The following is a 24,690-nucleotide window of genomic DNA, read 5'->3' as shown; positions in this document are numbered from 1 at the left end:
CACTATTCTAAAACCAATCTACTCCTTTGGTGTCCACTGACACTAAAAAGATGGAGACCCATGAAGCTGAGCCATAGGTCTGTAATGATCATAAAAACTATTACCTAAAGCCACGTCTCTCTAAAGAGGAAAAATACCTAACCTTTCTGCCCTGGATTTGCTCACTCATTTGTGCAATCTCTCTCTCTCTCTAACTCCTTCTTTTTTTTTTAAAGGCATCCAATAATAGGCCCCATTTTCATTAAGTACCCAGGGTTAAAGAATGCTTAAGCCAGCCAAACCATTCTAGTGAGTTAGCAAAAACTGAAAGAGGAAAGAGAAGTTTTTCAAATGCTGAAATTAGCCCAGAAGTAATGCTGCAACAGGCTATTAAGAACGAGCCTATCAGTTGTTCTTCATAGGTATCAAGAAAAAGGTGATTATATGTAGTCTGAGAATGACCAATAAAAGAACCCAGGTTTTCAGAATGGAGGTACCAATTACAACCGTCAAGTGGTCTCCACTTTTTTTCCAGTCTGAAAACCTCTATATTAAGTAGATTTGTTTTCTACAAAGTAAGTACTATATTAATTTTAGTAAGCCAAAAAAATCTGGGCTAGATTTTATCTTCATAAACTTGGTAATAAAGAACAGCTTTGGTTTTTCCTTGCTGTATACAGCATATAATTAATTCTTATCTAGAACACTTGATGAAGAAAACGATCAAATAATAAATTTTTTTTAAGATTTTATTTTTAATTTCTACACCCAGTGTGGGGCTCAAACCCACAACCTCCAGGTCAAGAGACACACTCTACCAACTAAGCCAGCCTGGCACCCCCAAATAATACATTAAAAAAAAAAAAATCACCTTGGATGAAGTGATAGACTCTTCCTGATCAGCATCTTTGCACTTTTTCCCTGTGTCTTGTTCTGCTGATGTACTTTCTGAGCTTCCTGATGAAATTAATCGCTTTCTTCCTTGCTGTGTTATGTTTACTTGAATTTTATCTTTGCAGATTTCTTCTTTTCCACTTTCCTGGATTATATTTTCTTAAACACACAATGAAAAAGAAGAAAAAAATTACCTCCTGTATCTTCAAATGTCAATAATCCATTAAAAGAAAGAAGAAAAAGGATTAAAGGACAATTAAAAGTAAAGTTCCATTCAGATTAATGCCAACTTGAAAACACTTATTTGCGTACCCCAAAAAAGTATTAAGCAGCACTTTGGCCAGGACCTCCAGCCCTGGAGATAGCCACACCAATATGCTAATATGAACAGGTGTCATCTTTGAACTGCTTCACCTTACCTCTCTGAACTCTGGCTTTATCATTCCAATGAAAGGAATTATAATAATAACAACTCACAGAGTTATGAGGAGTAAATGAGGTACAATATATAAACTACAGCAGAGTATTTGATATGTGTTAAATATATATTTTTTATTTTAGCACTGAATTTCTCTAACAGAAAATTTAACATCTAGCTATCCAATGAATTTGACATACAATTATTGAGCCCCTAACATCCACAGTGAGGAATTCAACTTAATAACAGATTAAGAACCCAAAATAAAAATGGAAAAAAAAAAGAACCCAAAATAACCCTAAAACAAGAGTGATCACCACAAACCTCACCAATTTCGAAAATAAATCTCAATAACAATGGACACTGTACCCCATATAATATTTACCTGAGGTTCAATATATATGGCAAACCCATCAATATAATATTTTCTTAATAAATCTACGATTCCTCTAATCAGAAAAAAAAATCTACTCTTTTTAAAATTAACATACAATGTATTATTTGTTTCAGGGGTACAGGTCTGTCAATATCAGTCTTACACAATTCACAGCATTCACCATAGCACACACCCTCCCCAAATGTCCATCACCCAGCCACCCTATCTCTCCCCCGTCAAAATCTACTGTTTTTAAGAGGACAATTTTCACGTTTAATTATCTGTCTCCCCTACACTCAAATGACAACTTCCCGAGGACAGAAACTTTATGTGTCGTGTTCACTGTTCTCTCCTGGTGTCTCCAGCACCTAGAAATGTGTCTAGCATAAAACTGATGCTCAATAAATGTTTGACTAAATGAATTGTGAACATAAGCAGAATTGGTCCAAAGATTCCCTGGAGAGTCTGAATATAGGTATATAAGGCAATCCATAGTCACTAACGTTCTAAAGCAAGGTTTGGCAAATTTTTCTACAAAAAGCCAGATCGTAAATATTTTAAGTTCTGTTGGCCATATAGTGTCTGTCATAACTACCCAACTCAGCCTCTATGGCGTAAAAGCAGTCACAGACAATACATGCAGGGATGAGCACAGCTGTGTTCTAGGAAAACTTAAGTGACAAAAACAGGCAGCATGCTGGATTTGGCTCATGGGCTATAGTGTACTCAAATTTGTACGAAAGGATATTCAAGTGACCCGAAATAACAGTTCTTCATTAAAGTTAGGAAAGAAATACTGTCCACATTATTTAATAGGAAAATCAATTGAACCAATATAAACATAATGTATGTACATAAGAAACTTATGAATAAACTATTCAATAACTAAACTTTGCCTAAATTACTTAAACATTTTCTTTGAATTTAAATTAGGAAGATTTCATATCATTTTAGAAACTGTCAGGACTATACAGCTTCATGCAGCAAATGTCCAAATGCTACAACAGATACGAATTAGTCAAATCAAGAAAAATAATCAACTTACTATCCTAAGAACTAAAAATGTAAATTAAGACACAGCATTTGCCCAAACAGCAGTTTACCATATTCCAAGTGCCACACATGTACATAAAATCATAAAACTAGGGGCACCTGGACGGCTTATTCAGGTTAAGCATTAGACTCTTGGTTTTGGCTCAGGTCATGATCTCAGGGTTGTGAAACTAAGTCCCAACTCTGTGCTCAGCACAGAGTCTGCTTGAGATTCTCTCCCTCTGCCCCTCCCCAACCCCCAGCATGCTCTCTTGTTCTCTCTCTAAAATAAATAAAATCATCTTTTAAAAATCATAAAATTAAAAATATATATTTAAAATATTCTTCAATATTCCAAGTTCTCCACTACAAATATTCCTTCTAAGGACCAGAGCTCATTTCTTTTTGTATAGGAAGAAGCCATTTTGGTATTGTTGTAAAAATCCTCTTTACAAAGAGTACATAAAATAAAGAGCTTAATTAGTTTATAATAATCTTCAAATCTGGCATACCAAACATTTTTCTAAATCTGGAATAGGTACTTCGGGCTCTGCTCAGCAGGGAGCCTGCTTCCCCCTCTCGCTCTGCCTGCCTCTCTGCCTACTTGTGATCTCTGTCTGTCAAATAAATAAATAAAACCTTTAAAAAAAAAAAAAGAATATGGTATGAGGTAGTGCTCTAACTTTGTTTTCTTTCAAATGGAAAGTTAATTTTCCCAACATCATTTATAATAATAATTCATCCTCTCCCTATAAATTTGAACTGATAATTTTTAATATATTAACTATATGTTAATTTGATCTGCTTCTGGATGTTTCATTCATTTTTTACTGGTCAAACTTACCTATTCCTATTCCTGCTAGAACTATCAATTACTAAAAGTAGGAACCAGGCTCAGATTGTGATATAAAAAGGTTCTCTAAAGGAACAGGTATTCCTGTTATTCAAACTGTCCTTGCGCATATAAGGAAAAATCTAATTTATTGCATACAACACCCACATAGCTCAAGACTAAAATCTGACATAGATGGCACACATGGAGGAAAATAATAACCATACTTATGAATACAGACGCCAATGTTCTAAACTAAGTATCAGCAACTCTGATCTAACAGAGCTCAAAAATAATAAGCCATCATGACAAATCAGACTTACTCCAGGAACCCAAGCATGGTACATTAGGAAATCTACCAACATCACTAATTGCACTGACACATGAAAATGCAGGAGTATTTCTTTTTTTCCTTTTTTTCTTTTTTAGCCCTAACCCCCAGCCCACTGCTTGCCTATGCCCTCCCCTGCCTGCATCCCTATCTACCCCTTTGCAGGACTATATCTATACTAAAAAATTCATCAAAGAATTCAATAGTTATTCCTGAAGGAAAAATAAGAAAAAAAGAAAACATCCTAAACATGGTAAGAGTATCAAAACTGAATACCATTTTAATGCTGAAATACTAATAGAATCCCTATTAAAATCAGGAATAAGATAGAGCTGTCAATTTTATCCATTTTTAAAATTACAGGGTCTAGGGCGCCTGGGAGGCTCAGTTGTTAAGTGTCTGCCTTCAGCTCGGGTCATGATCCCAGGGTCCTGGGATTGAGTCCTGCATTGGGCTCCAGGCTCAGTGGGAAGTCTGCTTCTTCCTCTCCTACTCCCCCTGCTTGTGTTCCCTCTTTCACTGCGTCTCTCTCTGTCAAATAAATAAATAAAATCTTTTTTTTTAATAAATAAAATCTTTAAAAAAAATTACAGGGTCTAGTTCATGAAATAAAAATTTTTAAAGGCAATAAATGGAGCAAAAAAGCCAGAACTACCATAATTTTGTAGATATGACTGTACAGCTAGATAATCTGAGAGACTTAAAAACTATTAGAATTACTTAGCTAATTTAGCAGGCCTGCTGGAAATTAAACAGAATAACTAGCACTTACGTAAAATTTAAGTTACAGTCAAATTAACAGAATGTCAGTTCAACATTTATCATCTGCGTTGAGTGGTCATGTGGAAAATATTCAGAGTACAAAATTAAATGCAAACCAAATGATTTGGGGACTACTTCAATCTTTTTCAGCATGTGCTACTTTTCATGACTCCATGTTGGAGGGTTAGTCGATGGGAGAATAAGCGTACTACAGAGCAGAATGATTTAAAAATTTAAAAGCTCCTTTTGCAATCCAGCACAAGTGTCATAGCCCAGAAATTATGACTTGTCCTGGAGCCTAGGAGGCTAAGGGAACAGAAATGACTGGAAGCCAAGAGAAGGGAAGAGAAGCTCTGAAAGCCTATGCCCAAATATATTTATTTGTGAATCACTAAGGGATATGAAGAAAACTTTAGCCCAGGCCTAAGAAACTCATGATAACATCCAAGGGCTAGTATCTGGGAACCCAGAAAATAAACTAGAACTATATTGGCTGAAAAACAAAAAGGACAGCCTGATCACGGCAAAAATTCAGATATATTTAAGGATTAAATCAAGAATTAAACTAAGAAAAGATCTAGGAGAGCACGCAAGGGCATATTAAAACAAAAAAGCATAAAAACACCACAACACAGAAAAGGTAAATTTAGGTGGCTGTATAGTGACACAGCTCAGCATGTGGGCTTTAAAGTCAGACAGAGCTAGGTCTCAATCACGGCTCTGGCCTTTATTACATGATACTGGATAAGGCATTTAACATCAGTTCATGTTATCTGTTCTGTACCTAGTGACACAAAAGGTTCCAAAGTATCAAGTTAATCAGATAATCTAAATAGGTATCAATGAACAAAGTACAGTACTAAAAATGCAAAAGACAAGAAAGTAACCTACTTCTAAATGAGTCCAAAATGCATCCTAGAAATTGATTTTTTAAAATCTCTAGCATTGGTCTATTGATCTGGATGATTTATTACTTAAACAAACAAATAAAACAACAACAATAATAATAAAGTACACGGCAGAAAAAGTCAAATTATTTTGATTTTTAATTAGCTGGATTCAAGTGCTAAACTATACCTATGTGTATTTCTAACTCTTTCTATTTCTAAAGAAATTAAGTAACCTAAATTTGCTCTTACATGTACCCCCAAAGTCCGCTTATGAGAAAGAAGACATGCTAGAATCCAAACATTTTTCTATCTTATTTTGAAGCTTTAGCATTTTAAGTACATCGTGTATTACATAATATTCTTGTCCAAATCAATGGCAAATTGTTATCCTTTGCATTTTTAAGGTGAAGTATTCAAAAAGGTGCTTCGTATTTTACAAGGTACTTCTGGCTAGTGAAAGTTAATAATTATTTTTAATTTAAAGCAAAATGTATTTTGGACTATTATAAGCAAGCTAATAGTGGTAGCACAGAAGCAGTTACCACACAGAACAACTCTGAAAGAAAAGGACTTGCTTGCAGGGAGGCAGCTGACATTGTTCCAACCTTTAGTCAATTGAAGTTATTCTTTCTATATTAGAGAAACTGGTCTACTGAGAGAAAGTGCCTACCCCCTCTCCACGACTATTCACCACTCCCCATTTCCTTCCTGCAAACTGAGGAATTACTGCACTTAATGAGAAATGTTACTGATAAAAATGTTACATATGTAATGGTGGGTGGTAGAGGTTTGAAAACCACTATACTGGAATAAAATTCTTACCAGGAAATCTTGGGTTTATATATGAAAATTCTCCAGATCACATCTCTCACAATATATAATATATAACCTACTTTTCCCAAGAGGTCACTCTGATCCTACGAAATTCCAAACTAGAATTAAATAAGGAATATTTGGTATATAACATATGTGATCCAAGTCTTGAGACTGCTTCTATGACCACTATGCTGAATATGAGAAGCAGTGAGAGCAGTAACATTCAACTCTAGCACGTATTCAATTGTGCTCAGGGTACAATGGCTGAGTAGTGTGACTGAACTAATCATGCCAAATAAAACCAGTATAAATTTTGGACAAAATATTAAAAAACAACTATGTGAAGGCATTGCAGAGTGAAGAAAAGGCAGAACTGGAAAAATTAAGTATAAGCTGTGGGGTTTGTGAATTTGTAGCTTCCCCCTCCCCATCCACCCAGGGCATCTCCCAATCCACAGGTGGCAGAAAGCAGCCTTATTGGTTTAACCGGCCAGAGAGCACAGACTCTGAGGCTTGGCAGAGCAGGCAGAAAGTTAGGAAGCCTCAGAGGCCATGAACCAAAATTTACATTTAAAACTGACCCAAGTCCTTCACTGGCTGCTGAGCCACATGTGGAAGGACAAGCAGCAGATGGAAGCTGCTAGGACTAAGCAGAGGCTGGGGCTGGAGACGACAGCAGGGGAAAGAGCGGGCAGGGTCCGAATTAGTTGCCTATTAGAAGAAGATTGCCTCGTAGCCCAAATTAATCACTATTAAAACAAAAATATTTCTTCAGAGGAACATAAAATAAAAAATCTCTGTAACATATCATTCATAATATCCAATATCCCATAGAAAGTTACTAACTTGAGAATAAACAGAAAATATGACCCATATAAAAGAAAACAGGGATGCCTGGGTGGCTCAGTGGGTTAAGCCTCTGCCTTCAGCTCAGGAAATGATCTCGGGGTCCTGGGATCGAGCCCCACAACGGGCTCTCTGCTCAGCAGGGTGCCTGCTTCCCAACCACTCCCCTCACCCCGCCTGCTGCTCTGCCTACTTGTGATCTCTCTCTCTCTGTCAAATAAATAAATAAAATCTTAAAAAAAAAAAAAAGAAAGAAAGAAAGAAAACAATCAGTCAATAGAAACTACACCCAAGATGGCTACAAAGTTGCAAATAAAAGACTACAACAATGCAGTGAACATTATAATCTTCAATAGGAATGCCCAGCAGCTGGCATAAATCACTGTGGTATCTGCCATGACAGTGAGCTATACTGGGACAGAGGTCCTCTTCTTTGACCCCTCCAGCACATAATCATGTGTGCCTGGTAGTTTTTTATTTAATTAAATTAATTTAGAAAGCTCTTACTGTGCTGACCTTTTATTACTGACATGACACCAACAGGTATGTTTGAAAATCTACATTACTAGAAGTCCAGCACATAAATCAAAAGGTAATGAGCAGGATGGTGTATGATAAATGACATAACGTAATAGCTTATCTTTTAAGTTAGACTTCATGTACACATCTAAAGAAATGTTAGGCTAAATGATACACTTACGCAACCACTAATCTATCTCCATTTGTTCAGAAAAACTTCCGAGTTCTGCTTAATGTTTTCAAAACAAAACTTACCCCCCTTGCTGACTGTTGCTGAAAGGTTTTGATCACCGAGATTTTCTGTTAACATCCATGCTGGAAGGATTCTTCTCCTCTGCGCAGGATCTGACTGTTGCTTACTGTGGTCTCTACATTCACCTAGGAAACACTAAAAAGACATCTTTATCTTAATTATTAAAAATAATCATGCAACCTTAATGAAATTATAAAATTATTTACTTCGCAGGAAACTACCATTAAAAATTCCTATCTGCAAGTATGGGCTGAATTACTCAAATTTCTCAAAGAAAGAAATTCATTATCTCTATTAGTTGACATGGTGGACTAGTGTGATATTCTGCACAGCTTAACCTAAAAACAGTAATGCTGGTAATATTGTCATGATATAGTTAATTTCAGTTGTCTTTTCTCTCCTTGAAATAAGGAGTATGTTACAAATGGATGAGAGCTTAAATTTCTCACCTCACTGTTTGCAGAAGTAGTCTGGGTCTTAGCTATTTCTGTGCTTCTTTCCAGCTGTGGGGCACCAGTTGTCTCATCAGGCGAGTGAACGGAGAAAGATTTTGGTGTTTCATTCAGTATATTATCTTCATCAAGCATTTGACTATTTCTATAAAGTAAAATAAAAAAATCATTTAAAACACTTCTATTACACCATGTCATTATAAATGTAATTCTCCTAAGTACATCTAACTAATGAATTGTGCTCCTTCTCTTGGCCTTAGCAAGACAGATGATGCAAAAAGGAGATGATAGCACAGAATAAAATATATAGACTAAAATATGTTGTTCAAAAAATATATTTATCTTTCCAAATGATCTGCCTAGAAACCACTAGCTATTTATGAGATGGGTAGTAGCCATCTCTCTTAAGGCTTAAGAGCTCTGTCCTTACTCGGTTATTTGTCCAGATAGCCCGTTAAAGTTAAGATGGCCATCCAGCACCCCAAGAGAAATGCAAACTGGAGTTCTGGCCAGTACAGCCATTTGTGAAATCTCCCCAAATGTGTAGTCCAATCGGAAGCTAAGTCTTCTGACACAGGAACATCCATGGTCACATGTGGAACATACTAGCAGAACCAGCTACCTCCCACTTGGCTGCAAAGTGCAGTAAGATCATCCGAAGTTGATGGATTATTGTTCATTACTGATACATAAAGACAAGCCAACAAATGTTTTTGAATATTTGATAATATAAACAATCTTTTTTTTTCCTTAAGATTGTATTTATTTATTTGACAGAGAGAGAGATCACAAGTAGGCAGAGAGGCAGGCAGAGTGGGGGAAGCAGGCTCCCCGCAGAGCAGAGAGCCCGATGTGGGGCTCGATCCCAAGACCCCAGGATCACGACCTAAGCCGAAGGCAGAGGCTTTAACCCACTGAGCCACCCAGGCGCCCCTGAATATTTGAAAATATAGATGGAAATACTATTCAGAAATAAAAAGGAATAATCCACTGATACACAACAACATGGATGAATCTCAAAGAAGCCAAACTCAGAAGGCTACAAATCATGTAATTCCATTTGTACCACATTCTGTGCTTTTGGTGTTCTATCTAAGAAACCACTGCCTAATCCAAAGTCACAAAGATTTATACCTGTATTTTTTCCTAGTTTCACAGTTTTAGCTCTAATATTTAGGTCCCTGGTCCATTTTAAGTCCATTTTTATAGGGTGTGGGGTAGTCTAACTTATATTCTTTTGCAAGTGGATACCCAGTTGTCCCAACACCATTTGTTGAAAAGACTACTGTTTCTCCTATTTAATTGTCCTGGCAATCTTGTCAAAAATCAGTTGGCCATACTGTAAGGGCTTTATTTCTGGACGCTTGATTCTATTTCACTGATCTATATGTCTTTCGTTATGCTAGTACAGTCTTCATTACTGTAGCTTTGTAGTAGGTTTTAAAATTGGAAAGTATGAATCTTTCAACTCTTTTTTTTTCAACTTTTAGGAACTGCTTATTTTCCATCAACCTCATTTCCATTTTGTTTGCCTTTGTGGAAGAGCACCTTAAGGCCACTCCATGTTTGTTCCTACCTATTCAGTGGCCTCAGAAGTGGGAGCTGCAGACAACCTTCACTGGCAGGCTGAGCGCTCCAGTCTTCGGCAGGAAACTGCTGAACAGACACAGAGGGCACCTGCACACCTTCAGACCAGTCTGCAACTTCACACTGAGTAGTAATGAACTCAGAAGGTGGAGCACTCGTTCACCCTGAAATCCCTCGTTGGTCATAGCCTTTCCAGCAACAGCCTGCTCTTCATTTTCAATCTCTTGAGGATCTCTGGAAAAGCAGAGGTCAGGCATGACCTCCCAAGGGTATTCACAAGAAATGGTACCAGGTATGCACAGAACTTCCCACGCCAGCATTCACCGCATCAGACCCACTATTGAGCTCCCTTGTTGCAAGGGATGGCAATGTCCACATAGTGCAGAGGAGAGTCTGCCTTACCCAGAGCGGTGGTAGGTAGGCAGGTTAACGTGAGATGCCTCTCTGAGAATCCAGCCCTTTGACCAGTGACCACCAGAAGTTGCCTAGATCTGGTTAGTGAAGGTTTCAGGAGTGAAGCAGCCAGTAACAGGAGTGGCTCCAGTTGCAGCAGCAAACTTCAGCACAGCTCGCTGGGCAGTATTCCTGGATGGTATGACACTGACATCAACTGGTAACAATGACACAAGCTGCCAGCAGAAGCTTCTCCCAGGTTCTCTTCAGATTTATGATGTAGATGCATGCCATCACTTTTCCTTTTCAGATATACTGTTCCATTTGGAAGTCAAGGGTGGTGCCAACAAAGTGGGTTCCTGCTGCAAGGAATTTGAGGACATCCTCCTCCTTCATTGCAGGACATCAGGGGCTCCAGACATTGTGAAAGTCTCCCTTTCAGTTAGAACAGGAATCCCTCAATCCAGCAGGAATCTTGTTCTGATGGCTTTGGGGGGTGTTAGGTACCCCACAGGGCATTCATGCAGAATGCCACAGGGACCCCCTCCCCCGGGTAGTGCAAAAAACTCTCCTTCTTTTTAAAGACTGTTTTAGCAATTAAGTTATTCTTTGGGAATTATGCTTTGGGATTAATTTGCTCCTGTCTGCCTATCTTCTTAAAGTAGAAACACAGATCATTGGGTTTACAGCTTTCTTCTAATACAGGCATTTAATATAAATTTCCCTCTAAGAACTACTTTAGGTTCATCTCACAAATTTTTATTTTGTTTTCAGTATTATTTTTTTCAAAATGTTTTCTAATTCCCCTTGTGATTCTCTTTGACCTAACAGTTATTTAGAAACGTGCTGTTTAATTCCAAATTTGGGGAGATTTTCTATTTTATCGTTACTGATTTTTTTTTAAGTAACCTCTATGCCTAACATGGGGCTTGAACTCATGACCCCAAGATCAAGAATTGCATGCTCTACCAACTGAGCTAGCTAGGCACCCCTATTGTTACTGATTTTTAATTTAATACTACTGTAATCACAGAACACATTCTGTACACTTTTGTCCATCTACTTCTGTTAGTCCAGTTTATGTAGACTATAATTTAAAAGCTGACGGCGCCTGAGTGGCTCAGTTGGTTAAACGTCTGCCTTTGGCTCAGGTCATGATTCCAGGTCCTGGGATCGAGTCCGGCATCAGGCTCCTTGCTCAGCGGGGAGTCTGCTTCTCCCTCTGCCCCTCCCCCTGCTCCTTCTTTCTCTCTCTCACTCTCTCACACACATACTCTCTCTCGAATAAATAAATGAAATCTTTAAAAAAAAATTAAAAGCCGAAACAGTGGCAAATAATCTGCTAATGACTGCCTCAACAAAACTAGTGTATTAATATTAACTTTACATTAGATGTTTATTGTAATATCTCATTTCCTCAGTTTCCCAATTCTATATTTTCTGTTATTTTTATGAGGAGTTATACTAAGCCAGAGGGATTAATACCTTAATAAAATTTAAAAGCTAAAAGAAAATATGAAGAAAATGTAGTTGGTTTCAAATTACCTATCCTGGTTACTATTAGATGGAAAATACATTCTGAACACAAAGGTTAAAGACACCACATATGCGAGCAATCACTATTGAGGTGTAGGTTTCCAATGTCAAATGTTTGCTAGAGAAACACACACGAACACATATACCATACATACCCCATGTAACTCCTATACTGCAACATAGTTTCATCCTAGAATGGTTTCTACTGAAGCATTTGTGGACGGCTGAGGAATTAGGTTACAATTACCATTTTTAAAAATTCTTTTATTTAAGAAAAATTTCTTTTAAGATTGTATTTATTTATTTGACAGAGAGAGAACACAAGCAGAGGGAGTGGCAGAGGGAGAGGGAGAAGAAGGCTCCCCACTGAGCAAGAAGTCAGACATTAGGCTCCATCCCAGGACCTGAGCCAAAGGCAGACACTTAACCAACTGAGCCACCCCTAGGTTACAATTACTATTATTCGATCTAATTTCATCAGGCAATCTTACCTTAAAGTACATTCCATTTCTGCTTCAGAGTGTGTAGAGGAAACAGAGAAAATGTATTTGTCGACTAGCAAAGAAAAACTGTCTCCAGGATTCAACCAGCGCCATAGATTTCTCTTCAAGGGTAAGAGCTGGCTCTTCTCGGAAGACTGATAAAAACATGGATTTGTGTGTATCTAACAACAACAACAAAAAATAGGGATAAAATTCTAAATTATGAGAAAAATACAACTAACATGAACTGATCCAAAACTTGGGTATCAAAACAATTTCATTACAAATTTAGATTAAAAGTTTAATAAATCTGGCACTTCTAAGTACAATAATTATTATCTATACATAAAAAAGGAGAAGGAGCTAAAATATACCTCTCACTTCTGTAGGAATCAAAGAAAAAAGCAAAGTTACCAATTAACTTGTTAGAAGATATTTCTGCTTTAAGAAGGACCATCAGACATTAGAAAGAGAAACACAAAAAATAATTCTCAGTATGGAAACTGAGTCCCCCAACTTTCAAATTCACTAATTCCTTGGAAATGGCTAGTTTCTTTTATACTTATTTTCTTCTAGTAAATTCTTACTATGAGTAAAAAAATGGGGTATTATAGGAAGAGAGACTTTGATCAAATCTCTCAAGCAAACAACATAGCTTGTTTGGATTGTTTTTGCTCTTCACTGAGGAGTTTTCTAACATAGACTAATATAGAAAAGAGAGCATTAAAACAAAAGCTGCCAATAAAAAATAAGCATTGTTGCCTACATGCCCAAATTAAAAATAAAAAAAAAAAAGAAAATGTTGAAAGCTATAATGAATATAATCTATCCAGTTCTGGCAATTTAATTTCATGAAGATCTGGCCATAAATTTTTCCTATGTGTATCTGCAATTGAAAACAGTTCTATTTCCTTTAAATCTGTTAAAAGAAAGGAGTGAAATAAAATTTGGAGATGAAGAGCAGAAACAGAAATTTAAAAAGAGACTTTACAAATTTGTTAGGCAATCATTTTATAGGTCAGAGTTATTTTACAAATTAAATATAAGACTTCATAAGAATGGACAGGCAACGGAACACCATATTTATGTAACACCATATTGCTAAAAAGAACTGTGAATGTTTGATTTTTAAAAATCAAGTTATAATTTAAACAATGGTTATAAACCTTTCATTATGCTCTCAACCACCCCTAATTTATCTCTCAGAGTGGCTCTGGCTCATGGTTATAGTTTTTGAGGCAGGACAAACCACCAGATTCTAAGCTTGTGTACACTGTTGGACTTGGAAATTGTTCCGTTATTCCTCAGACTTTTAAATGAAGCCTCCCCTTCCTCGAGTGCACCACAATCATCAGGGTCAGGAATGTTGAGTAGCAGGAAGGACAAGAGTTGGGACAGAAATATCCATAGCCTCTGCCTGAGCCTTGAATGTTCTACAAATGAGGTTTGCTTCTAATAGGCTCAGATAAGATCATGTTCTTATTCCTAAGTATTTTAAAGATTCAGAGGAATCTCTAAACAACATTAAATTAACAACAGTCCTAAATTTTCAAAGGTCAAGATGTTAAATACAAAGGCATAATATTCTAAGGGTAGAAAAAGTAAAATGCTTTTTAAAAGAGGAAACTAATTACATACCTTTAATAAGGCATCACAAGCCCAAAGCCAAAGAAACATTCATTTTCAGTATTTTTTACTCAGTTGAATGTACTTAACACTTAAATTTTAAGCAGTAAAATATTTGGTATTTAGCAAATCCAAAGAGAAAGTGAACCAATGTATGTGGTCCATGATCATCTTTTTCTTTTCCTAAAATTGTTCATACAAGGGATTCCAGAACCAAGAGCAAAAATGACATTCCTATAACTAACCTAATATCTGATCCTATAATTTAAACCTAAAAAATATTACTCACTGAATAAGTTTTTAAAATCTATGTCAAACTACGAATGCTTCAGGGCACCTGGGTGGCTCAGTCGGTTAAACATACGACTCTTGATTTTGGCTCAGGTTGTGATCTTAGAGTTATGAAATCAAGCCCCCTGCTGGGCTCCATGTTGGGTGTAGAGCCTGCTTAAGATTCTCTCTCTCCCTCTTTCTCTGCTTCCTGCCCCTCTCCCTCTATAAAGAAACAAAAACAAAAGCAACTATATATACTTCAACTAAAAAGCCACACACAGACATGAAGACCAAAACAAAGGGTAGTTTTCTAAAAGTTATGAAGAAGATAAAAACTTAGCAGTATTAATAAACAAAGAGGGAAAAGATACACACACACACACACACACACAAATTTTGGAATGAAAACAATGACATAAGTACACATAAAACTTGGCAGAATACTACAAATACTTCATGGCAATGTATTTGTAAATATGGCCAAAATTGACAATGATCTTAAAAGAATATACACCAAACTGACTTAAAAACAAAAAAGTGTGTGTGTGTCTTTTTGAATTAGACCTATCTTTTAAAAATGTAATCAGTAATTAAAAATCTTTCGATCTTTCCCCAACCCAGACCTAAATGGATTTAAATTTTTTCTGAATATTCAAAGTCTTCCTAAGACCAGAAAAAGATGGAAAGCTCTCCAATTCCTTCAATATGGCTAAGTTAACTTTGATTCTAAAAGCAGATAAGGACAGGCAAAATACTGGCAAACCTAAATTCACAGTGAATAAAAGATATGATCCACCTATATGAGAAGCATATTTTTGGGAAGTGCCTTTTAACATATCCATAGGATTATAAGTGCAAACTTAAATATATTATGCTATAATTTTAGAAGTGGTGCAAAGGATGCATTATCCCTGAAGAAATGGGACTAAAATACAAATTAGTTTTCCATAGCTTTCTCTTGTAATTATCATAACCATTAAAGGATTGATGTGCACCACTCCAAAAAGTTCCTCTTATTTTCAATGTTTTCTTTTATTTAATTTGGAAAGCATTCTTTTTTTTTTCTGTCTTCTTCTTTTTTTTTCTTTTTTAATAAAATGAGCTGTGGAAGAGCTATTGCAGTATTTTATAGCCATTTTCCAAGTACACTCATAATTTCTTAGGAAGAAAAACAATCACAACTCAGGAATTTTACTACACCAAAGAAAAAACACAGTCACCCAAAGATGTATATTTTGAAGATTAACACCAAGTGGCAAAAACATATCTAATCCTTTGCAACTTATACGTAGCTAAAGAACTACTCCCTCAATCACCCAAGAAACAAAAAGAGTTTCTTAAAATGAAATAAAAGCATTGACAGCTATGAATTTACCCAGAGGACATAACTAACCACTGGTGATGCAGTGATTTACAGACAGCACTGTCGCTTTGCCTTTATAATACATTTTCTCCCGCTGATACCAGACAGTAGATTAAATTTAAATGACACACAAAAAAGCTAACATCATCTCCTCATGAGCTAACATTATCTTCTCATGCACTATTTCCAAGAACTGCTGAAAGCTAGAGCTTTTTTAAAAGGAAATGTGAGACAAAAAAAAGACAAATTCATCCAATTTAAAAGTATAAATTAGTAAATGCCCTAATCGCATTCATCAATCATTGTCAAAGTTACATTTCTATTTGATTGGATTTCTAATTTGAAGGAAAGCAGAAAAATATTTAATTACTTAAACATAATTTGGAGGAGTACACGACCTACAGAAGGGATTGTAACAAAACATTTGCTCTAATTCATTTAAAGAAGTTTATAAAAACTTTTTAAAGTAAAACTTGTCTCCAAATTTTATCACAGTTGTATACATAACCTGCTTTAGCAGATCAATTTATTTGTGACTGATTAGAGAACAGAAAATAAATGATATTTAGCACACATTAAGGTAAAATGAATGAATTATTAGTCACTCGTCTATCTCATTATTTTCAAGACCTTAACATTTCCATTCACAATTAAGGTCAGTTTAGAATTTTTCTAAATTTCTCTAAATCGCACCTTGAAGGTACAGTTACAATAAGTAGCTGAATAAATAAATATATCTATTTCAAGGAGAGAGGCATTTTGTTGAAACTATATTAACATAAACAAGAAATCAAGCATTACATAAAGCAAAGGACCTATGCATACATCACCAAGGCCAAGAAGCAGTTTTCCTTCAACTGGTAAGGTATAAACAATTGGTGGAATAAAATTCAAAACCCAATTAAATATTGTTCTAAAAGTAAAATCAAATTCTAGTACTAGAATTGTACATATCCTTAAAAAAAAATACACTTTTTCATACCTTCCAATGTTTGGTAGTTTGGCATTACAGAAGGAACTGCACCACACCATACTATTCTCTACACCTTCTTCATGTCATAAGGATTCCATAATAATTTTTTGAAAACATAATACATGTTAGATACTATATGTGGACCCACCACACAGTTTCAGAACATGTATATTAACTTTTGATGTCCCTTTCGAGTCTTTCCCTATCCCAGTTTCTTCTCAGTTCCCTCGGAGATAATTATTATACCAATTGTTGTGTTTATCACTTCCTTAGGCAATTTTCTTCATGGTTTTATCACCTAAGCTTATGACAGTGAATGTAATGTTTTATTTTGTAGAATTTTTAATCTTATATAAATGAAGTTATACTGTATATATTCTTCCAAGGTTGCTTTCATCATTATCATGTTCCTGACTCTAATCCATATTTATCATGTTTTCACTATAATTTATCTTCATTGTTGTAGGATATTTCATTAAATGAATATATCACAATATATTTATCAATTCCATTGTCGATGGAAATTAATGTTGTGTCTAGTTTTTGCTATGATAAAGCAATTTTTCCCTTCAGATTCTTGTATACATCTATTAGTACATGTGTGTGTGTGAGGTCTGACTTGTAGGGAATGCATGCCTTCATCTTTAGGAAATAATGTCAAGCTACTTTCCAAAGTGGCTGCAACATTTAAGCTCCCACCCAAACTTTATAACTATTCTACTTGTTCTACATCCTCATTAACACTTGAAATTGTTAGACTTCTCATTTTTGCAATCTGTTGGATTTTAGTATCTCACTGCAGTTTCAGTTACATTTCTCTATTTAATAAGAGGGCTGAGTACCTTTTCCATGTTTACTAAACAGTCAGATTTCCAATTCTATAATGTGCCACTCAAGTCTTCAGCCCATTTTTTCTACCGGATTGTTTATCTTTCTCTCACTGATTGAAGGTATTTGCTATAAATTTTGGATATAATTCCTTTGTCAATTATATGTTTTTTTTTTAAGATTTTATTTATTTATTTGATAGATCACAAGTAGGCAGAGAGGCAGGCAGAGAGAGAGAGGAGGAAGCAGGCTCCCTGCTGAGCAGAGAGCCCGATGTGGGGCTCGATCCCAGGACCCTGAGATCATGACCTGAGCCAAAGGCAGAGGCTTTAACCCACTGAGCCACCCATGCGCCCCAATTATATGTGTTTTAAATAACTTCTTCCTGTTACACTTTTCATTTTCATTATAATCCTTGATAAGCAAAGGTTCTTAATTTTAATATAATTGGATTTTTAAAAAATATTTTATTTATTTATTTGACAGAGAGCACAAGCAGGGGGAGCAGAAAGCAGAAGGAAGGAGAAGCAGGCTCTCCACTGAGCAGGGAGCCCAATGCAGGGCTCAATCCCAGGATCCCAGGATCTTAACCTGAGCTAAAGGCAGATGCTTAACCGACTAAGCCAGCCAGGTGCCCCTGTAATTGGATTTTTTTTTCAGTCTTTCTTTTTATAGCTTATTTAAAAACCCTTCCCGCCTTTATTTTTTTTTTTAATATTTTATTTATTTATTTGACAGACAGAGATCACAAGTAGGCAGAGAGGCAGGCAGAGAGAGAGGGGGGAAGCAGGCTCCCTGCTGAGCAGCGAGCCTGACTCGGGGCTTGATCCCAGGTCCCTGGGATCATGACCTGAGCAGAAGGAAGAGGCTTTAACCCACTGAGCCACCCAAGCACCCCCCCCCCCTTCCCTCCTTTAAGGCCACCAAGATTTTTTCCCATATATTCCAAGAGTTTTATAGTTTTGATTTTCACATTTAAACCGCCTAAAACTGATTTGTATGTATGGTTTGAGGTAGGGATCTAATTTTTTTTCCCTCTGACAAATAACATACTCTCCCAGTACCATTTCTTGATGAAAAGTCATCTTGTCCAATGATAAGAAATGCCAGCTCTGGCCCAAATCACATTCCCACATACATAAGACTGAACCCAAGATTGCTTTCAGTTGTAAAATTCTGTTCAACTGAAGGCACCAAAATTTCTTGTGGCGGTGCCTGAGGGGCTCAGTGGGTTGAGCCTCTGCCTTCAGCTCAGGTCATGATCTCAAGGTCCTGTGATGGAGCCCCATGTCAGGCTCTCTGCTCAGCAGAGAGTCTGCCTCCCCCTCTCTCTCTCTGCCTGCCTCTCTGCCTACCTGTGATCTCTGTCTGTCAAATAAATAAATAACTCCTTAAAAAAAATTTCTTGTGAAGAAAAATCAAGTTACTTTTAACTTCAAGAAATTTTTTTTATAGAAGAGAATACCAAATGACAAAAGAATCCTGAGTTGGGAAATATAATAAAAAACAAACAAACAAACCTTACATAGATTTCAAAGAACCTCAGTTCTAATTCCCATTTGACAACTTGCTGACTATATAATATTATGCATTCTTCAGAGGGCCTTAATATTCTATGCTGTCAAAAATGATGCTACCAGGGCGCCTGGGTGGCTCAGTGGGTTAAGCTGCTGCCTTCGGCTCAGGTCATGATCTCAGGGTCCTGGGATCAAGTCCCGCATCGGGCTCTCTGCTCGGCAGGGAGTCTGCTTCCCTCTGTCTCTCTCTCTCTCTCTCTGCCTCTGCCTGCCTCTGTCTACTGGGATCTCTCTCTGTCAAATAAATAAATAAAATCTTTAAAAAAAAAAATGATGTTACCAAGAAAAGGGTAAAAAATATTTATCTTTCTCCCAAGTATATAAGATTACATTTACTAGAAAATTCATAAGTTATATTAAATAATATTTAAAAGAAAAGTATAAACAAAGGTATAAATAAATAATATTATAACAAATTTTAGTTTCATATCTATAATGTCATGAGGAATTTTGGCTCTAGCTTCTAATTTTGTATCTACCACTGTCTGATACTCAAAAGGTACTTGTTGACGTCATATAGTTGTTTTATATGAGTACAGTCTAATTAAAGACCAAGTAAAAAAGGAGAAAGGTGTTCTCTAAAAGATACCTTCTTTTAATTAAAAATTGTTAAACTCCCATGTAGAAATTTGACCCATTTCACAAAAAATAAAGTTTAACTCAAAGAATTTTCCATTAACAAAGTTTTAATTTAAGTATACTTATATTACTACTTTTTTGAATAGTCATAGAAGTTCAAAATATATCTGAATACTTTTCATCCAAGTATAGACACAACTCCAGTTAAATATCTTTATTAAGCCAATCTGGAAAAAATTTTAGTTTTTAACATATAAATGTCCTTGATTAACACTGAGAAAAAAATATATGTAAGTTTTTCAATATTAATGCATTAGTAAAAAGATGGTTTCCCAAATGGCATACCTTGGATACATAAAAAATTTAATGCTGTGTAACTTTTGTTATAAGAAGGGTTTCTTCTTAGCACTGAGTAAATAAAAATGTAAAAAGAAATCTAATAGTTATTCAATTCTTCACAATTCAGTTGATTAATTTGCTTACAAATAAATGTGCTGAGTTCTCAAAATGAATCATGTCATTGTCTACAATTCTTCTGCTACAACAAATTTTTCAGATGTTATTTGAAACAAAAGCAAAGCTTTGAAAACATCAGGAATTACAGGTATAAACCAAGGATCTGTCTTACAAGTTGCCTAAAGAATAGTCTTGGCTTATTGATTAATTTCTGTGACATATGTATACATAGTAGGATTTGAATACTAATAATGCAAATCTAGAAAAGTCTACAAACCTACTTGCAGGAGCTGATATTCCCTGCTTTGGTATCAAAAATAACTAGAAATCTAATCATCAAGGACTATTTAGATGTTACATTTTCCAAAAAGTACATACTCACTAGAAGGTCTCCATTTCGTTAATATGAATGATAAGAATAGTAAATCTAAATAATGTAGTAAGTATTCAGTTGTAGGTATTCTTTGAGGAGCCATGTGTATTATTTGCCATAATTACTATTTTGAAAAAAGTAAATATCAAGTAATGATATGCTTTATCAGAAAAGTCAGGATGGGAATTTAGAGATTCCTATATTCTCTACCTCAATATGCTTCAATAACAATAAAAATAAACTTGTCTATTTTAGGCCATAGTTGTTCATGGAAATGGTGTTAGAAATTAGGTGCTAGGACTAACATAATTTGGTAAAAATTCATGATATCTCCACTTTTAAAAGTGCCACATTTAGTTCTCACTGCAGCATTTCTTCATGCATTCACAAATATAAATTAAGTACCTACTATGTGCTCAGCATTACACTAGATACTAAAGATACAAAGATGGGCCAGTGTTCCTATATTCAACAAGCTTACGATCTAGAAAGTCTCAACTAAGAAGAGGGTAATTGGAGAGGATTCAGAGATGAACAGCTGATGGTAAATAAAGGGGCTCTCACAGGAGAGATGACTGTAGCTATCCGCACTTTTCACGACAAGAAGACAATGCAGAATGATATACAAACCTTTTTTCAAGCATCTATTTAATCGAGATGGGGTAAATCCAGTTAATTCAAAACTTTTCCAATACCAGAATTAAAAGGATACTTCTCATATCTGGAAACAGCTCAACATAGGATAATAAAAGTACTATACGTGTAAAAGAAAGAACTAATGATAAATAAAGGCAGCTGTAGTATAAGATGAAAATACAAATAGGTTTAAAAATATTACAAATTAATGAATTTCATTCCATAATAATTTTACCGCCACAGTATCTAGTCCAAAACATATGGACCCTCATACAAATAGTCTATTCTCCTACACAAAACACTGCAAATGGAAAGGAATAATCACACAGTATATCCTCAGAAACTGATGTCCCTATAATACACATCAGTGGTTAAACTATAAAGCAAGCAATTAAAATTTTAGCCCTCAACAAGAACTTTCAAATTAAAATTATTTATGCAACCCTAAAGTTTAATAAGGTCTAAATTTTAGAATTATTCAATTCTACACACAGAGGTACAGAAATCTATTAAGATACAACCCTGTAACATTTAAGTGACTTCAATCAGTACTTCACCTCCTCCAAACAAACCATTATATAGTTATAGGCTTTCTTATAGAATCTTACTTGTAATACCCAGTCATAATGTATACATGAACTGGTAGTCATCTTTCACTGAAATTCTTTTTTTTTTTCTAAGATTTTATTTTTTTATTCGACAGAGAGAAAGAGATCACAAGTAGGCAGAGAGGCAGGTAGAGAGAGAGAGGGAGAAGCAGGCTCCCTGCTGAGCAGAGAGCCTGACATGGGGCTCCATCACAGGACCCTGAGATCATGACCTGAGCTGAAGGCAGAGGCTTAACCCACTGAGCCACCCAGGTGCCCCTTTCACTGAAGTTCTAACTAGATAAATGTAGCACTGCTTTATAGGAAAATAAATAAATAGTTTAGATGTTTATCTCCCAATTATCCTCTGGAAATAAGGATATATTCATTCTGACATCATTCCCTATTTCCATAACCTTAGAAAATAAGCCACTTTAATCAGGAACTGAAAAAAAGTGAGAGGCAAAAAGTTAAAAACAATTCATGAATAACACATATACCGGTTTGATTCGAAGCTGACCACCGACCACCTCAAGAATGGCATGTCTTCTGGACACTCTCTTGTCTGTTATCTACAGGGAGTAAAAAATAAACATTTCAAATACAGCTACCTCCATTAAAAACAACAGTAACAACAACAACAAAACCAATAGCAATGTTTCTAAAATTAGTAGGTTAGATATGAAATAGTCACTTAGCAACTGTGTATTAAAATGATTGTCCTCACTGAAGAGATAATGAAACAACTCCAGGATTAAAGGAATTGCCCAAGGTCATAAGAAGAATAAATGGCAGAGCAGAGACTCAGACTTGGAATCTAACACATTCCAAAGCCTTTCATGATAGTTTCCATTCGAGATAGGTATTCTGCGAGAAATCTTATCAATAAAATTCATAAAATGAGAAAAAAATCTATATATGGTGTACTTATTAGAAAACCTTTCAAATACAAGAAATACATAGTATGTTATGATGACAAAAGGATTTAAAGAGCAGCAGTCTGGTAAATATAAAGGGGTGACTACAACTTTTAGGGTCAGGCAGACCTGCAACGGAGCCTTAGGGCCATCAGTTAAGTAGTTAAGAGAACAGGAGGGTGGGAGGGAAAGTGATGAAAATCAAATATTTACAGTGAAGAAGAGATTATCATTTATATATCCATGTGTGTGTGTATAATACAATATATACACACATACTAATATTATATAATAACATATAATGAATATATTTGCTTCCTGTTTTGAGGCAACGGTGTTCTACTTACACTCACAAGCACTTCTGCATACCAAAGTTTAGAAATCACTTGTACTTTAAATGCTGAATTTGCCAATTGAGGCTTCCCTGCAAGGCTATAAACATAATAGTTAAGATTGCCTTTGCTATTTCTGGCAGATACATAATAATAACATTTTATGCACAAACTTTCCTTAACGTCATAATTATCTGGCCCATCTCTTGATCACTTCAACTCTGATATTATCCATCTCAAGACCAAAATTATCAGTAAAAACAGACTACAGCAATGCCTAATTCAATTAAACCCATTAGTTCTGCAAAAACCTGCAAAAATGTGAAAGTGCCAGGAATCAGTACTCATTCATTTTTTTTAAACAGAGAGCAGTTCCGCATGTAAGACAGTGACTATATAAAAATAGACCTCACAATAGAATGAATTCCATATAGGTGTATTTGCAATAGCTACAGTTAATTTTTAGAACATTCTCTAAAATAAAGTATCTTAAAAGTAGCCCATTTAAAATATATACACTGTTGGCCACAATGGCTAGTTCAGAAAAGTAAATATATTATTATTATTTTTTTAAAGTAGGCCCTGCACCCAAGGCAAAGCCCAAAACAGGGTTTGAACCTACGAACCTGGGATCAAGACTGAGCTGAGATCAAAAGTCAGACACTTAACGGACTGAGCCACCCCACCACCCCTCAGAAAAGTAAATATAAACTAATAATCTATTCTATCAGAAAGGAGAGAAGGAAACTGGAGGTACCTATATTCTTCCCCATCATGTGCCTTTGGGGAAGGCATGTTTTGGCCTTTGGGGCCAAAAACAACAGCAGTTGCCTGATAACCCACTTTACCATGTGCACAGATTCTATCATTTGCACAGAACTTTTACTTAAATGCTGAGACTCACCATAACACTGCCATAGGTTTATTCACATTTTACAAATTTGGAAATTGAAAGTCTAGAGAACTGAAACTGAAGTAAGTTGTGTAGGCCACTCCTCAAGCAGGTAGCACTCCAAATCCATACTCGTTAATAAAAATAAGTATGTGGGGAGAATAGTCATGTATGATTCTATACCTGCATATAATCATTTAGAAACGGCTTCAAGAAAAGAAAATTACTCCCTGTGTCAGGGAGTAAGAAGCTTCTGATTCTAACTTGGGTAGTAAGACTCAATAATACAAATTGATTTTCTAACCAACTGAGTAGCAGACTGTCAAATATAAAATCATGGTATGCAATGATGGTTCCTTTAATAGTACAACTTCAGTTTCCTTCTTTTCCAAACCACATTTTTGCAGGAAGCAATAATGGACTTTTCCTATCTAAGTCTTTCTTTGAAGTAGGCTTTCCTGACACCAGCATGAAAAAATTATATGAAAGCATAATATGACCTCTAGTGGACATTTCATTCCACAACAATGTAATTTCATGACAAGCTGTGCATTTCTATAGTATATGAAAAAAAACGTTTTTTAAAGAGTCTTTAAAGTTAATATGGTTTGGGCATTTAGCTATAACAGTCCCTTTTAAACTGTATGGCTAAATCATGAATAAGTTAAAAAATAATAATTTATGTTCCCTCTATGGGAAACTTAGTTTTAATGAATTATCATTAGAGCTTATTTTTATTTCAGGATGGTTGTGGGGAGGGTAGAAGGTAGAGGGTATGTGGAGGCTAGGTCATAAATAGATTATCCTAAAGATCTGATGACCTGCTTTATTTTCTTTAAAGGTTTATTTTTTTTAAAGATTTTATTTATTTATTTGACAG

At 35.6% G+C, this 24,690-nt stretch overlaps 1 protein-coding gene and 1 pseudogene across 2 annotated transcripts in view; both read right to left on the bottom strand.

Annotated features, from left to right (window-relative positions):
• The window catches only part of APLF (aprataxin and PNKP like factor), a 74,458-nt gene that overhangs the window by 37,596 nt on the left and 12,172 nt on the right, over nt 1-24,690 (bottom strand). The window contains exons 2-6 of the mRNA XM_080813733.1: nt 22,170-22,241; nt 12,408-12,580; nt 8,398-8,545; nt 7,951-8,083; nt 851-1,032 (exon numbers count right to left, since the gene is read on the bottom strand). Coding sequence (XP_080669859.1) covers nt 851-1,032; nt 7,951-8,083; nt 8,398-8,545; nt 12,408-12,580; nt 22,170-22,241 — 708 coding nt within the window. The remainder of the gene's footprint in view (nt 1-850; nt 1,033-7,950; nt 8,084-8,397; nt 8,546-12,407; nt 12,581-22,169; nt 22,242-24,690) is intronic.
• LOC308349206 (small ribosomal subunit protein uS2-like) lies at nt 9,977-10,802 on the bottom strand (annotated as a pseudogene). Its single transcript has one exon. The product of its transcript is annotated as a small ribosomal subunit protein uS2-like (transcript).

This window comes from Martes martes, assembly GCF_963455335.1.
Source record: "Martes martes genome assembly, chromosome: 9".
Taxonomy (NCBI): Eukaryota; Metazoa; Chordata; class Mammalia; order Carnivora; family Mustelidae; genus Martes; species Martes martes.
This window is presented reverse-complemented; position numbering and strand designations above follow the sequence as displayed.